Genomic DNA, 16,699 nt, shown 5'->3' with positions numbered 1-16,699 from the left:
TTTTGCGTCGCAAAAGCGAAATCACCAGCTCAGCATGAAATGAAGCGTTGCAGCGTTCTCAACTGACTATAGGCATAAAAACTAACAAGTAACGTATGTCTGATAGATAGGACAAAATGCATATACGTTCGGTATAAAAATATGTGGATTTTAGAGATCTTTTGTAGTGGCCAAGAGAAGTAGCTGTTTTATTGCTATTTTTAGCTTAAAAAAATGGTCGTATTTCCACCCTTATGTAAGTAAGTAGTCGAGCAATGTTTTTCAAGCTCCATAAAAAAAACTAATTTGCATAAAAATATACTATTTTTTTACAATAGTGCTTAATTATTTAGTGAAGCTCATATTACAGAAAACCTGTGTATTCCGAAAACACAATGTAACGAAAGTTTAGTTGTGAAAACCGCCAAAGATTGACTTAAACTAACGACGGGACGCAGTTGCTCGTACCCCGCGGGGATGTGAATAGAAAACTTCGGTGCAAGGCACTACTGGTTGGGGATAGCTCCGAGTGCTGCCTTTCGGCCAGTTTCAAATAAAGACAACTCATTTACTTCTTTTTCCTGATTGGTTGCTGCAAGTCACGTGCACCGCGCAACGCACGCGTCTTCTATAAAGGAAAACTGAACTCAAAGGGCGAGTTGTGTGTTGCAGCATTACGTTGCACTATAACCTTTGTCACGTACGTGCACTAGAACCTCCTTTTGCTGAATGTGCAGTCTATCTGCTGTTGTGTTCTGTTTGTGGTTTAAAACTTTTAAACTATGTTGAACAATTTGATTGAAGCGCAATAACAGATACACGATATAAAAATCGAATCATTTTTTTTATTTAACGTCGTGCCTTTTATGGTGAAACACGATAAATTGGCTTATCCATGAGGGCTTAGTCGTAATACGTTACGACCTAAAAAGGGTTGCAGTTTTCAATAAAGACTCTGCCTATATTTACATGTGACTATTTGGATCTTTTGGGGGTTCATATTTTTTTCCAAAATGTTTAACAGTTTAGGATGTTATTTGTACAGTGTCTCATGTCAAGCAAACGGTGTTTGAACCGATCTTGTACCAGGCCGACTTTTAAGGCTTATTTACCGACAAAACCGCGAAAACCTACAGAAGATCGTTTCGCACAACTCACTGACTCTTATAGCTTCAGCTTCAAAACAGAGCACACTTATTCCACTTGACGCCGCCGAGAGCCGTGCACAAGGGCCCAGGCCCACAACGTCATCTGTCGCTGCTGAAAGTGTTGCTCGAGATTGGTTCTAGTGGCAACGGGTCGTAAACAGTTCGCGCGTTAACAGGATAGTCGCCTAAAGGACACGTAAAAGTAAACACTCGGCCGCGTCAACTGAAGTAAGATCGAGGAAAAGTGAAAAGGACTTTTGCCGTGTTGTACTCCCATTGCACCCGGGCAGTGTCCGTCCTTACCTCGTGGTAAAAGCTTCATAGGGAGAGATGCCCTGCTGGCTCTGTCGTAGCCCTTACCGCGATCAATTGCTTTGCGCGTTTCTAAATGCCAGCGCATACGAATATGCAAACCGCCGATTCCTGCCACACCATTGTGGTCGTGCGCTAAACAATAGACATACGCCGAGGCCATTTTTCGTTGATGCAAAATATGCCATGGTAGAGAGGGTAAAGCCTTTGTGTGAGGTGATATTTAGTATGAAAGTGCCACTTTCTCTCTGCTCACACGGTTGCAGAAGTTTTATCGTACATTAGCTGCGTGGGAGTCATAAAGACTTGTTGGATTAATTGGGTGCCTTATAGGTATTTTATCCAACATTGCAGACTTACAACAAAAATTAGCAAGACACTATTTGATGACCGATGTTGCGATTGCGACGTTGTGCATGTTTCGATTGTTTCGATTAAGTCTACGGTTATGGGAACAAACGACTACATGTGTAAAGTCAACAGTTTATTTTGCAAATTAATATAGAAGGCTTCAAAAAACTCAAACAAAAAACGAATTTAGTAGTCCGTGATTTGTATCGGTTAGCACATCGAAAGAACGTAGATGTTGTGCATGAATTTATGAAAGGCAAACGCAAGATAGCGTTCGGAGGCAAGTTTAGTCATTTGGCTTGTTTTCGGGTTTTCTGCATTACCTAACTAATTGAAAACGCTTTTAATGTTTAGTGTAGCAGTTTCCTATCAAAAGCAGATTTTCTTGAAACAAAAGTATCTTGAACTTTTTTTAGTAAATTTAAGGAATAATATGCTTTTTTTAATGCTATAAGGCTTTTTAGTCTTCATCCACCAAGCAACGGACTGGGTGATTCCAGCTTGAAGTTTCAATTACGAGTTTTTCTTAGTTATTTACAACTTTTCTGTGCGATTTCGAACCGTTACGGTAGTAAAGCTGAAACCAAACAATTTTCAAACTGGAATCCAAAACAGCGTGCAGAAAGTCACGTGACATGGGACAATTGTTTGTTATGATAAGCAGCGGGCTTGGAGTCTTTAAAATGCCGGAGATAACGTCTCAATATGCTCTTCTGACTTTGTTTTCCTGGAAGCTAACGGTTTCCAACCGCCGTTGCTTTCTTTTTCTTTCATCGCTTATCACAACATACTTATTGAAACGCGCAACATTAAACTGAAATCGTGGAAAGGGAAAATGATCACGTCCAGACGAATTCGGAAAAAGTGATTTTAGTGCGGAACGTTATGCCCGAGGATAGAGTAAGTTACAGTGGCTGATCAGTGGAACACATCGTTTGCAGAAATAGTCACAATCGATGGATTTTAGTTTTTTCCAAATTAAGTTTAAATTTGGTGGTATAAGTTTTGTATTTTTTAGAACAGGAAAATCTGTTATATTTGCCATAAAACGTCTCATCTATTCTGAGCTTGAGCTATAGCATTCTCCAACGTTGGAAAAACGGTTTTTGTCTTTGCTCGTTTTAGAAAGAATGTTCTTGACTTGATTTTATCTCTTTTGGGGCTGGAAATAAAATATGGCTTGCCTAAATTGGTACTGTACAAAAATACGAACAAATCAAGCATTTTTTGTGGTTGTTTGTTTCCCAACGCCCAACTATAGCTTATCACATATTAAACGTTTAGTCTAGCAAATACATCGTGCGTCGCGGTATTGGATCCTTAGCGGTTCAACTGTTTACCGACATGATCAGCGCTGTAATCGAAAATGTATTAATCGTGCCTTGGATCGGACCTGCTATGCCGCGGCGCTGTTTTACCAATTCCACGCACGTCATTACTCCAAGCAACCGCCATGAAAAATGCGCCTTACTGAAGTGTTTGCTCTGAGGTTATGGCAAAGATGTTCGCATCTTCAATGCGTTATTGCATGGAAAAGGCAACTAAGCTGTTGTTCTGTTGTCGTGCATTATGGTGAAGAGTAGGTAGACTCGCCATTAAAAGTTAAATAGCATAGCATTGGAGAACAGATTTATCCGCTTGATTCTTATAAAGATAAATATGGCAATGAATTTGAATTGTTGTTGTTAACAGCTGGGTACAGAAATGGTCTTAAAGGTTCTTCAGCACAAATTTCAGCTTCTAATACGGCAAAGTATATTAACAGGTAAAATGTAACAAAAATGCAACGCCGACAAATAGAAACATAGTTTTCCTGCATTTAAATGGTGCTTGTAAATAAAAGGACACGTAGTTAGGTCTTACAAACTAGACGAATTCAGACCAAGGCTTATCCCTAGCCGATTCTGTCGGATATTAATGCCTAACGCTCCTTTGGTATCACGCACCTTGTCTAAAACCAACAATCGTTCGCCGACAAAAGACATTGTCCTCGTACCTTACCTCTCAGTCCGGGATCTTGGGGTTTTACTATTGACGATTTGCGAAGTCAATAACGTGTGGGCTCCATGGCGATAACAATGTTTCAATGGGAATTTGTCTCTGGCTATTATGCTCGCTTTCAACGCATCAAGCAGTGAAAACTTTGCTTCAGTTGAGTACGGTTTGTGCGGTAACACTGCGGTTTTCGACGTTAGTTATTTGGGGTCGCGTTTGTTATTATGTCATACAACGATATGTTGCTGATGTTTAGACTATTTTGATAGGTGCTCGTACGTCTCCGGACAAATAACCGACAGTTTTATTGACTGGGGCAAGGATTTGTAGATTTCGGTTTCCATGTTGAGCTAGAGGCCGCAAAGACAATAACTTTGCAAAGCTTTTAGCCCACCTTTAGATTTACGTTTTGCACTCTGTGCGCATCATAAAAAAAGAGGTATTTGACGTGCATTAATCTAAAAGGCATTGTCAACATTGCAGTTCAAAAAAGTTAACTATTTAAAAAAAAATCCATCAGCAGACTAAAAGGGCCAGGTCTATATGTCAGCAAGTGAGATAAGATGCCTGCAAAATGCTATACACTGTTTAATGGAACCAAAGTAGACAGCAACAAATCAACAAACATATGTAATTTTTAACAGCACCAATGTGCAATGTTAAGTGGAAACCATACATTCTTTAGATTGTTTTGTGAGTTAGAAATGTTAATTTTGCTATGAAAGGAATAACGTTTTAATACATCGAATAAGTCCATCGTTGAGCTGAATGCCATAACAGATCTGTTTGAATATGTTGTAATTTGATTATTTTTATTTTTGCAAATCATTTTGCGAACCATGGGAAAATGACGAATTGCTTTTGCAGATGATAATGTTAACCTAAAAACTGCTGAAAAACGCACATGACAAATTTAAACATCACTACTTCACCCTACCTCACAACTCCATGACCCAGCGTTACCATGGAGATCTCCCACCAGACGCCCCACGACATAGGGTCGCCAAATATGGAAGTGGGGAGGAGGCCCTCCATCATTGGCCATCTGCCACCTTTAGATCGCCCACAGGTATTAACCCACGTTCACTATTTGCATTCGGACGTTAGGTAATATATTCTGTAGATATTATGTATTCGAAATTAAGATAGGTTTGTTGATGCCAAAGCGTCTTGTTGTGTATTTTTTGCCTCAAAGCGAGTCTTTGAAATACGATCGATAAAAGGTGTTTTAAAGGCTCCATTAACTCAAAAATTGATGGCGCAATGGAGGTTTTTGCAAGAAACTAGCAACTGATCAATTGCTTTTTCGAACAAACTTCCAACGCTTTCTGTTCAACTTAATAATGATGCGTGTCTGTATGCACACTTGCTCAATAGAAACCTCGTTTTAAAATCGTGTTGTCAATGCTAGTCCAATAAGTACAATAAATTAGCTCTGATATAGACTCAAAACAAATATTGCATTTTTTATTCCTAACAGCGAATAAATGCTTAAAAAGGTTCGTACCACCCATAAATACATTTTTAAATATGAATCTGAAACAGCAACGCTTTAAAACATAAATACATTTCCTCAACACCTGTTGTTGATCTCAAAAATAGTTGGCCTTTTTAGCAAAGGTTTTCAGGGCATGTGACATTTGGCATTTTGTAATCGTGCATTGTCCTTTTTTTAGCCAGCATTTAGCGAGAGGCCAAAGGTTCTTCAAAGGGGGCCCCGCACTACCGCTGTTCCAATTAAAGAAGAAAAGCATTACCGCTTAGTCAGGTAAGTGCCTCTGGACTAGCGTTGGATCTTTTGGGGCATACAAACCTTATCTGTGGTCAAACTACTTTGTTGTCGTCTTGTGACTAGTTTGTCCAGTCGAACAGCCTGAAAGTACGTCTCTGAAGAGCGTTTGCAGGCCATATGTATAGTTCAACATGGCTTGAAACTTAAAATGTTTCTTAGTTAAACTGACAACAACTAAAGTTAGCTTTTTAAAAAAGTCGTAAAAAGAAAAACGGTAAAAAGATATAACAGTTAGATTATATGAGTAATGTCCAAGCTGACGATATAGGAATCAGCCTGTGTAACAGGGTGGTAACTGACGGATCTGACTTTACTTATACAAACTAGTCAACATCACTGACGCTGATCGTTTGCCGCTCTTCTTAAGTATTTTGTAGAACGGATAGATTTTGGACCATTATGGCTTGGTGTGTTGTAAGCCAATTAGCCGATGTAACTTAACTTCTCAAAGTTGCGTATTGATATCATGCAATTATGAGAACCACAATATTTTGGTCATATGAAAGTGTTTCTAATAAAGTCGTTTTTATATGTTGTAATTGGACGAAGTTCGTTTCTTTGAGATAACTCCGAGAAAAGTAAAAAACCAAATAAGACTGCGTAAGTTGTATGCTTAAATGAGACAGTGTGACTATATATTTCTATTCACTTGTTGTATCTTAGTGATTCAATTGGAAACAACTACAGTCCGAATGCCCGAGATCTCTCTGCTTCCATTGTATACGAAAGAAATCGTCTGGCGGGTCAGTCATTTGGTATTTATAACGCAGTTATTCTAAAGTTATGATAAAAGCTTTTTCACGTAGCTTTAAAGTCCAATAAGCGAATAATACACTTGTATGACAATTTGACTTTGAAAGTTAAATTTAACGGGGAAACGGTTAATATGTTAAGATTGGAATTACATTATTATTTGCTTATTAATGCCAGCAGACACAAATCATGGAAAGTTTTACGTTTATGTTGCCAGGCAACCGTTTCCACGACACTAAATCAGGCGCAGAGCGTTACAAATCTGCCAGCACACGTCACAGCCAATCACAGAGCGGCACTGGACCACGTGGTTCAGCAAAACGTGTCATGCCTTTAACAACTGCCCAGATGAAACTTCACAATGCTGCCACATGGAGTCCTCAGCATCAACAGTCGGTTCAAACTGTCCCACCATATTCTACAGGCTCTCAATACACGTAAGCATCTTGAATATTTAATGTCATTTAAAACATGTGATTTTTGAATCTAAAAACGTCGTTTTTGCTTTGTTGCTTGTTACCGAAACGCTGGCATCATTTAACTTAGTAAAAGGTGCAGTTGGACATTTTTTTTACAAATTAATCCTAGTATTTTTGCAAAATGTTTACACGTATCCAAAACATTTCATGTTTTAAATAATTTTTTGACTATAAATGATAGAAGATATCGGAGCAAAACGAACTAAACACGACATCAAAACCTAAACAGTCTAGAAAATCAAGTTTTGAAAATAAAAATCAAATAATCAAGATAGAAATCAAGTAATGTAGAAAAACAAGTAATGGAGGCGCCATCTTTTGGTATATAGAACTCATAAAAAAACTAATATTCAAATACAACAAAAATTTTTGTCACGTTTTAACGGGCTTATATATAACAGTGCTTCTCCGACTCATCGACAACCGGTTAGCGCCACCATGCGACGTAAACTTGCTTTCACACAACACGAACATCAAGCAAGTCACGTGGCTACACACGGTTCCGTCGAATCAGATGCGTTTAATGTTTCACCGCCCGCTAGAAGTTCCCAGAGAGCCTCAGCAAAGTCAATGGAAAGAGTTTCAGCAGGTGAATTTGTAATATTCTGTTCGTAACTTGTCAGCAAATTGATGTAAAAATTACTGATGTAACAGAATAGGCATCAGCAGTTATGAGATTTTTGACGAAAATTAAGTTTATACTTTCTTCTTATGTATCATAGTACGTCATGCCTATTGAAGGCGTTATACCGAATCAGCTTTTAACAGGCCTGGCGTACTATAATTTATCGACAAGTATGCTGTGATCGCTGGTCTGCATTGACGCTTCAGGGCTGATCCAAGTATGAATATATTCATCTTAGCTTCGTATCATGTACTTTTATTTTTACCGATGTTGTTTTTCGAGTCGTTTATTTTCCCACCTTCTTAAAAAGTCACCACACCAGCTTTGTTCGTTTTCAGCTGTTATTAAATCTTTTTCTACTTATTTTATTTTGCAGCTGTTTCCCCACCGAAAAGCTCCAAAATGCCGCGAATCGACTTTGAGAAAAGACGTCAGCAACGAGGCGAGGATTCACCTTCGGGGAAGTCCCATGGATTTTTCCTATTCACTAAGGCTCGTCAAGCTTCAGCAAGCACGCGTGCCGGTCTAATTCCAACCACGTCACCTCGTTCGTCGCAAAACTTAGACCAGGTGAGGAAAAGTTTTATCTTTTTAATTTAGTTGTGAGGCCTAGAAAATGGACAAGGTCACGTGATCGATATATTATCCTCATTTCGTATGATATCGCACCAAAATTTCGTAGTTAGATGTGAGAAAAATGACTGTAGAAAGTTGCTTTGTTGCACTTTTTGAATTCAGATTTATTATGTATATGTGTTTAGTGCCATTGATCATGTTTTCCACTTGTATGCTGTTTTTAAAATCGGTATTTGGTGTTATATTACCATAGTATAGTAAACTTTACTATAGTAAACTATGAAAGATCATTGTAATCTTTTCAGTAGTTTTTATTATAGTATGGTACTTAAAACAAAACCATTCGCGTTTTATGCATATATAGGCTCAAGTTTTTTACATGATACAAAGCTTAGCAGCTTTAGGAAAGCACAAATTGTTCCAATATTGACGCTTGTAAAAGAACGCTTATTATCGTCATGACAGTTTAGTTTGATCAATTGAAATCACTGTAAAAATCGGAGACAAAATTGCACGTTGATCACGCAACAATTTAACATGTTTACATTTGTATTGCACACATTTTGTAATGATTCTTTGTGTATATTTTTAACAAGAACCACCAACGCTTTTCAACTCTTGCATGGCTAATCTAGTTAGTGACCTTTCACACAGTAATAATCGATGCTCTGCGATACCCCACTAAATTTTCACATAGTTACACGAAAGATCCGTAAACGCGCCGAAAGATGTAGAGTAGTTAAAATATTTAGCCGTTTCGGTCAACAGCGAGAAGGGGGGTGGGCTTGCCACGAACAAGGTTATGAATAATTCACACCACCCTGTGTCGGTAGCTTACGCATTACGCCTGTGTTGAGATTTACTGAATGGCGGCATGCATGCTCATTTTATGCCGCCATTTGGTTTTGCGTGCAATGACATGACACGAGGCATGCGTGTTTTACTTTCGTCTTTGCTATTTTATGGTTAGTTATTTTGTATTTAAGGTTTAATGACATTCAGTTCTTTAAACCGGTGGTTCCTCACGGTTGGTCGCCGGTACCATTAGGTTGGTCGCCGGACCACGAAAACTCTGTCTTTGGTGGTAGCCCATACCGCTCAACTTAAAACTGGGATTTAGGAAGCTAAACTTTTTAACGTTTTTTAGAATCTGTTGTCCAAGTCTAATGTTGGATGACCGTTGTGCAAAATGATTACAAAAGTCTAAGAAGTAGTGATTTGAAACGTAAATACAATGTTGGTTTCGTCAAAAACTTAAAAGAAGACCGATATACGATTCGAACCACCAAGCAATCGAACATAGGGTGGTACCTTGAAAACTGTTTTTCGTTTGAGTGTTGCAAATTAGGACGACTGACATGACTTTGCATTCAACTGCAAACAAGGTTTCACAAATTGCTGTCACGTCGATACCTTTTGTAGCAATAAGTTAGGGTTACCATATTTGATGATACACAATCCCTGACAAATTTATCTCAGTTGTGTTAACCTTTTTTCTCGACTTTTTGTTGTTACCGGTAGTTTCTTGCATATTAGGTACACTCAGCAAAACATTTTCTTCAGCAGTGAAAGCAAATGAAACTTCCCACGTTACCACTTAGCATTGAATGCTGTGTTTTCTCCAGAGGCGTGTTTTTATTTCTTTATTTAATTGTTAGACAACTAGTAACAAACATGTATTGTTACGAGAGCACTCACACTGCAAAACGAAACAGTAACCTTGTACGTTGTAGCCAACTACTAGAAACTATCTCTGCTGGAACACTATATACGGATCTGTTCATAAGTTTAATGGTGAAAATAACGGCCCAATTAGACGTTAAAAGCGACATGCTTTATTGTTCAAACGTTTCGGCAAATGCTCATGCCATCATCAGTATCTCTGCTGGTACATTAATTTCATTTGTATATGTATATTTTCTTAAATTCCGGACTTGTGAGTACATTTTAACGTTTCTCCCTGACGCAGATTTAAACACTAAATTCCCTGACATGTCAAGGGAAATCCTGACGTATGGCAACCCCACAATAAGTAGCTTTTGTAGGTGTTTTTGAAATAGAGTCATTTGACAGCAATTGCCCTAGTCGCACCGACAAAGATGTTCAAACACACTAATTGCTCTAGTTTCTTAAAGTGAAATCGTACTATATTTTCTCGACACATCGTTCTCATCCAGGTGAAAATCAAACTTAAATTTAAAGCAATTTTTTTTAAATACAGGGATGGCAGGGCGAGGGGAAATCCCGATTGCCCGGTCTGACGTCACAATCGACCGCGATGTATCACGTGACGAGAGAAATAACCAAGTCGTATCAAAGTGCTTCGTCGACGAATTCCAAACTTCGACATGAACAGAGACGACAACGTGAAAATGAAGGAACCAGTACATGGACGGAAATGGCCGACGAAGAGTTTACGCCAGGTTGCTTACTAGTTGTATTCGCAAAAATTGCGCTCTTTGTTCAAAAATTTAATTTCTCAAGTAAGGCAAAGTTGGGATGTAGTACAGAATGATGAACAACATTACGTTGCCAACGGTAGCTAAAACCATTAAAAGTCAGGGATGTGATGAATGTAGTTCGATCTTTGTAAACTAAATGGGCTAACTGCACAGGAAATGTATAACTGATTGTCAGACTTGTTAAAGGTGTTATGAAACCAAAGCCGAACCTATGAGCAACGTTGATCGACCGTATAAGTATTGGGGCTTAATTGTCAAAGGGTTCAATATTTGATGGTGTCCTAATCTCAGCGGCGACCATGTTACATACATGCCTTCAAAATGTTAATCAGCAGCAAATGGCAAATGATTTAAACTTTTAAATAACTATTTTACATTTTGATTGCCCCCCAGATTCCCCAGTGAAACCCAGTAGGCCCTACAGTATATTTGTTCTTTCCAGTGTAACAAAAGGTTTTACCATCTTAAGAATCTTTAAAGTTTTAAAAATGACGGGCATGTAAAAACTAGTATTGAATGGGGCAGCGGTTCTCAATATTTGAAAGCTTACTGCACACTAACATACTTGCAACACACTAAATTTTGTTCGTTTGGAGGGACACTAGCTTTAATTACAAATAAAAATCGGGTTATAATATTGCCAGAAATCACTGGATTGTTGTTAAAAAGGTGAAATGTAAAAAATAGCGCTCTTCTTTAACTAAACCCTTACCCAAACTGTCACCACAAGCATGTGTGCCACGTACAAAATGACGGCGGTGTACGTGCGTCAAATGTATTGATTTTTGTCATGTCCGTGAGCAATGTTGACCTTCGCGTATCATTCAATTACTCGCGCATGAATTAATTTTTAGTGTATTTAACTTCAGCATTTTTTGCAATACGCTTAAAATTTATTGCGTTTGTTTGCAAGGCCTTGCTACGTGAATTCCTTTTTATTAAAAAAGGCGACAAGTTTTACGGTATGTTGATTCGGCTACTTTATACTCGGCTTGTTTTGTGCCGCAGTTTAACAAATTGTGTCATAAAACAGGCAGCTTGACGGCGGACTTATTGCAGGCATAGTGCATTCAAGTATCTGACACCTATTAAAGAATAAATAAATAAATGACACACACAAGTTTAAAAGTTATCATGCATACCTGACTATGAAATTAAGGTATTATATTAGGAGTGCAAATCAGTTGGATTAGTAAGAAAATCTGGTAAATGTGTGTCGTAGAAGTTGTATTAGAAGTTGGAAACACAGTGTGTTCTGCATTATTTAAAATATCTGATATTGTATAAAAGCATGTAAAATGTATTTAACACATTTAAAATAAATCAGGTTACTAAATTTAAATACCTCGCTACAACTACAACTAAATTGAATATTTTTACCTATTGAATAATTTTATATTCCTTATTTACTGCCCGTCGTTTATAAAATACAAATTTACGGTTTATTTTCCAGTTGCGTCAAATCGTGTCGTAAGTTGCACACCAGACGCCGCAGTTGCCCATTTTGACCTGGCTTCCTCTACCAGCGGTCTGGGAACTGAAAGTCGTATCGCTGACTCGCCACAAGAGGGCAGTATAGAAAGCGATGACGACGATGACGAAAGCATTCAGTCACGTGACAGCGACGACGATACAGGCTTAAGGTAGAGTTAAATCTAACAAATCGTTTGATGATTTTGGAATGTATTTTGGAAAACGTTTTATGTTAGATGTTTTACACCGAATTCAATGAGTACAACTGTATGAAATTACAGCGTTACTGGCATTGTAAGATTTTCTAACATAAACTTACTTTGTTTTGTCGTAATTTTTTTTTTTTGGTCGAAGAAAGATGCATAAAGGCATAATCTGTTTGTTTTTTATTAGTTTTTGTTTGTTATTTGCGCTTGTTAAGTTTTAATTCGATTTAACACCTTCAAAAGGTCTTTGGTTGACAGTGTTCAAATCCAGATAGTCATAAACCGAGAGTACGTACCTTAGTACTTGAAATTAAAGTTGATTATTCTTAGCAATTTGCTTATACTTGACATAATGCTACACATCAGCTTATGATTCAAATCAAGCCATGTTTTTCACAAGCAGTGACTCAAATCATAATGACAATAATGTTACACTGATTGACAGATAAGATACAAGTTTTATGGTAAGAATGACCTGTTCAAATTTTCGCTTTCATTTTGTCTACCGGTTATACTAGGGGACTTCATAATGTTTACACACCACTCCAGTTTTAATTTAGTGTTCAAATATTAGCGGTACAAAATACAATACATCAATAATAAAGATATGCCCGTTTTAGAACGGGTCTTTTTCGATTAACGTCAACAATATTCTTTGATAAATCGGTGGTGCAAAGGTTTTAATACGACCGGAACGAAGTTTACGTGACCTGATAAAACGACTTTATTTGTTTTTACCAACAGGAAAGTTACGTCACAGTCTGTATCGTTGGTCGTATAAATAGCAATATTTGTAACCACAATTGAAGAAATATCGGTCAGTAATACTCTACTAAGAAAACCTAAAAACGTGATTCAAATAGAATTTAAAAGGTATCAACCTTGTAAAAGATTACCAGTTGACGACTCGGTACACTGTAGTTCTGTGGCAAATCTCTAGTTTAATTTTGAATTTGAAGAGCAGTGTTCTGGGCATAGTTGCTGTTTAATGTTTGAGCCAAAGTGTTTTGCATGGCTATTTGATACTTATGGTCATAATTTTGTGGCATTTATCGCTTTCATGTCTTACACTTTCGAAGCTACTAACGTATGTTACTTCGGTTTGTTTGCGAAAGCTTCGCAACATTTATTAGTCTATTTATTCAGCTGTAGACGTTGGTACATAAGGCACGGACTTTCAACGTAGCGGGATCATTTTGCACTAATGAAATTCAACAAAGATTGTTTAATCATGTGCAAAGAAATAGCTTAACTATGTACAAACTCTTTGGTGTTTTTAAACTTGTAGAGTATGTGCAACCTAAAAATAAAGGTACTACGGCCAGCCGGGGTCTTTGGGATTTTAATTGAAGTATTTCCCAATATTTGAGTCAGATTCTAATTTTGTTTCTGACAAGATCAGTGTGTCCAATGCTATTTTCATCATTGCGACCAAAATACTCATTTACTGGTAGTGTTTTACTCATTTAAAGCGTGTATTGTGCTCTAATCAACATTTGTTCAACGAAAGTATGACCCATGACCCATCAGTGATAAAGGCTGCTTACCTCCTATTTTAGCGGTGCTCAAAATTTTTATCTTTTGTCATAACGATCCCTTCACAATTTTTTCGAGCACTTGCGGTCCAAGCTATATATATTCATACAATTTAAAATACCTTAACCAAATAAAACTGTCCAGTTACCAAACTAGCAGTTAATTTAGTTCTTTTGAAAGCAATCCCACAACAACTAAATGAATTAGTTTAGTTTTGTAAGATCACTTTGCGTGGGAATGTTTCAAAGGCAATTTATTGCGTCACACACAAGACTAGATCAATATAAAGATAGTGCGCGAACAACCGCCTCCCTTTGATACTTAAAAATGAAGCAATGGACCACTTCTTGTCACAGAAAACTCATTTGTCAGACTAATTTTAGCTAATACACTTGCAAGATCTGATATTAAATAAGATTGCAGAAATACATCCTCGCGGTCTCCCTGAAATCGCGTGGCGGACCCCGAAAGGACCGCGGACCCCATGCAGTTTGAGAACCGCTGTCCTATTTAGAGGTATGTGTTAACGCGTATAACATTTTATCCGACTAAGCGAATGTAATGTTGTTCTGTTTAATGTTTCTGACGTTGGATGACTGTTTTTTTTATTGAATAAGGCGTGACCGGGCGAACGCTAGCCGAAAATAGCGTCTCGATGAAGGTAGAAATCTGTTTACGGGTTTCTGTTAACCAGTATGACATCGGACGCGGCCTTTTGCAAATCACGTTAAGAAAAATTCAACCGGGTCGTGTGGAATGCGTAAAATTTTCGGGGCGTGCCAACCTTTATCATGCTGCCTTGGGTCTAAACTCGCTTTGACGGCAAGCAAGTCTTGCTTCTTTTGGTTTACAGCGTTTGACACGCGATTTTCGAGTCGAGCGTCGTTGCTGGGATAAAAGGCGTTACGCAACGGCCGAAATGCTAAAGACACTGCGACTTAAAGATCAGTTAGAGTTGCAAGTTCAATCCGTTTTGCCGAACAAATCTGTGTTTTTTCAAACCTGCGTTTAGTCGATTTGTGTCAGTTTTAGCTTAGCTCATGTTGGGTGAACTATTGCTATACCAACAGCGAGACTGTAAACTATGTCGAAATATAAGAGTCGCTCAAAAAACTGTTATTTAAAAAAATCAGGTGTTGTTTATGTTCAAATCAACCCAGGAAGAGCAAAGTAGATAAGTTCTGTGTGGTCTGTGATTTGTACATTGAACGTTTGGATTCTTTTTTTAAATATATACGTTGGTGAACCGTCATGCAGTTTGTATCTGAAAAAGGGATTTGAAATTGCACAGAACATAAGTTCAAATTAAGCATTGTTTAGTGCACGAAATAAAAAATTAAGCAACAAAGGGGCACCTCTTGCAAGGTGCTATTATTTTACTGAATAAATGTTGGGCAAAATAAGTCATTGCAAATTTAGTAAAGGTTCATGACCTCGTTTGAGGAGGTTTTGTAAAATTAAATCAGATAACTTGAAACGTTTCATACGCTCGCATTAAACTTGAATTGAAATCCACTTAATTTTATTGCAATTTTATTTGTTACAGAACTCACGACGAGGCTACGCAGGCCGTGTTGGACGTTGTGTTTCCACCATATACTTTCTCAACACACGGTTTGTCCAGACCTGCTACTCCGGACGTGGATTACCTTCCAAGGTATGTAAATTTCAATTCTCTTGTTTTAGCATGTAGCAAACGCGCTCACTCAAGTTTCCCTCTTTTAAATGCACCCTTCATGTCGCAATTTTTAGACAGTCACATTCAATACCCAAAGCTTTGTTCAAATTTTTTACCAAGTTCGTAAGCGGTTAAAATAAATCCGAAACAGATGGAACCAAAGGGAAAGTATTCTCCTGCCAATTTTGGTCTCGCACCAGTTTAAGTTTGGCACTACTATCCGCTAACTTAGCAGAATGTAAAGTAATAAAAATAGTTATACTTTTTGAGGTATTTACAAACTTGCGAAAGCCTTTTACTGACTCTCATTTGAGTCTGCGAACTTATGCTTGAATAGCAAGGCATGTCTCTGCTTAAAGCTGTTGCTACATATTAGCAGGTTGTTTAAAATGAACTTAATTTGCATTTATACCAAGCAAATTTGAGCGTATTTATGATTCATGCTGAATTTGCAACAAGTGAAACAAAGTTATTTTCCCTAAAAATATTCGAAAACCCAAATTCAGTGTAAAATCTGCAATTATTTAACAAGTATATATTTAGATATTACAAAGTCATGGAAAATTCTATCGACAACTCTATGATTTCAAAGTTGCCTTCGGAATGGCAGGAGCGCTCATTGGAGTTGGTGCTTCCTAAACTGCGCATGGAGTGGCCGGAGCTATTGTCCGAGTTAATTAATGTAAGTTGACAACCTACTGTATTTCATGTTAGTTGTGAGAGAAGCAAACTTTTATAAATTAAGCTAGTTTATCTTTTAAGTACCCATTTTCCCAACAGGAGGTTGCTCTGCTTCATACAGAAAGTCTTAAAAAGGCCGTGTTCGATTATATTCTACTTGATGATACTGAGCAGGAACGACTTGGCGTAATTGTTCCAAGAAAGGTATGAGCCCATTGCAACTGCTAGGTTAACAATGTTGCTTGAAATTTTGTTCAGTTAAACGTTCTGATGAAACTATGAAACAAGAAGCTTTTGTCCAGAACATGGCGGTCATTGAATTGTAAAAAAGACAATTCATTATTTAACCGTTTCGATAATACTGTTGGCGTCATCAATGGAAAAACGTGACATTCTCTTGTGTAAAAAATAAAAAATACCCCTCGATACTTTATGATCATGAAACAGAACTTTATTACATTATTTATTGTTTAAGGTATCAAATTCGGCCGGAAGGTGGCGCTACCCTTGGTACGAGTCGTTAAAACAAGCGAGGGAAAAGATAAGAATTAATCTCTTTATTAACCACCCTGTTAATGCTGAGATCTTACAATCCTGGGAAACAGGGTAAGAAAATTTGACATCGTTGTTAATTTCGAAGCATATTACCCAAA

The 16,699-nt window shown here is 37.7% G+C and overlaps 1 protein-coding gene across 1 annotated transcript in view; it reads left to right on the top strand.

Annotated features, from left to right (window-relative positions):
- The first annotated feature begins 6,585 nt into the window (after nt 1-6,585).
- The window catches only part of LOC145227640 (dynein axonemal heavy chain 3-like), a 133,745-nt gene continuing 123,631 nt past the window's right edge, over nt 6,586-16,699 (top strand). Inside the window, exons 1-9 of the mRNA XM_080092520.1 lie at nt 6,586-6,767; nt 7,211-7,398; nt 7,811-8,004; nt 10,232-10,433; nt 11,926-12,115; nt 15,234-15,344; nt 15,909-16,047; nt 16,146-16,250; nt 16,522-16,652. Of these exons, the coding sequence (XP_079948646.1) occupies nt 6,658-6,767; nt 7,211-7,398; nt 7,811-8,004; nt 10,232-10,433; nt 11,926-12,115; nt 15,234-15,344; nt 15,909-16,047; nt 16,146-16,250; nt 16,522-16,652 (1,370 nt within the window). The 5' untranslated portion in view covers nt 6,586-6,657. The remainder of the gene's footprint in view (nt 6,768-7,210; nt 7,399-7,810; nt 8,005-10,231; nt 10,434-11,925; nt 12,116-15,233; nt 15,345-15,908; nt 16,048-16,145; nt 16,251-16,521; nt 16,653-16,699) is intronic.

This window comes from Phallusia mammillata, chromosome 5 (genome assembly GCF_965637545.1).
Source record: "Phallusia mammillata chromosome 5, kaPhaMamm4.hap1.1, whole genome shotgun sequence".
NCBI classification, from domain to species: domain Eukaryota; kingdom Metazoa; phylum Chordata; class Ascidiacea; order Phlebobranchia; family Ascidiidae; genus Phallusia; species Phallusia mammillata.
This window is presented reverse-complemented; position numbering and strand designations above follow the sequence as displayed.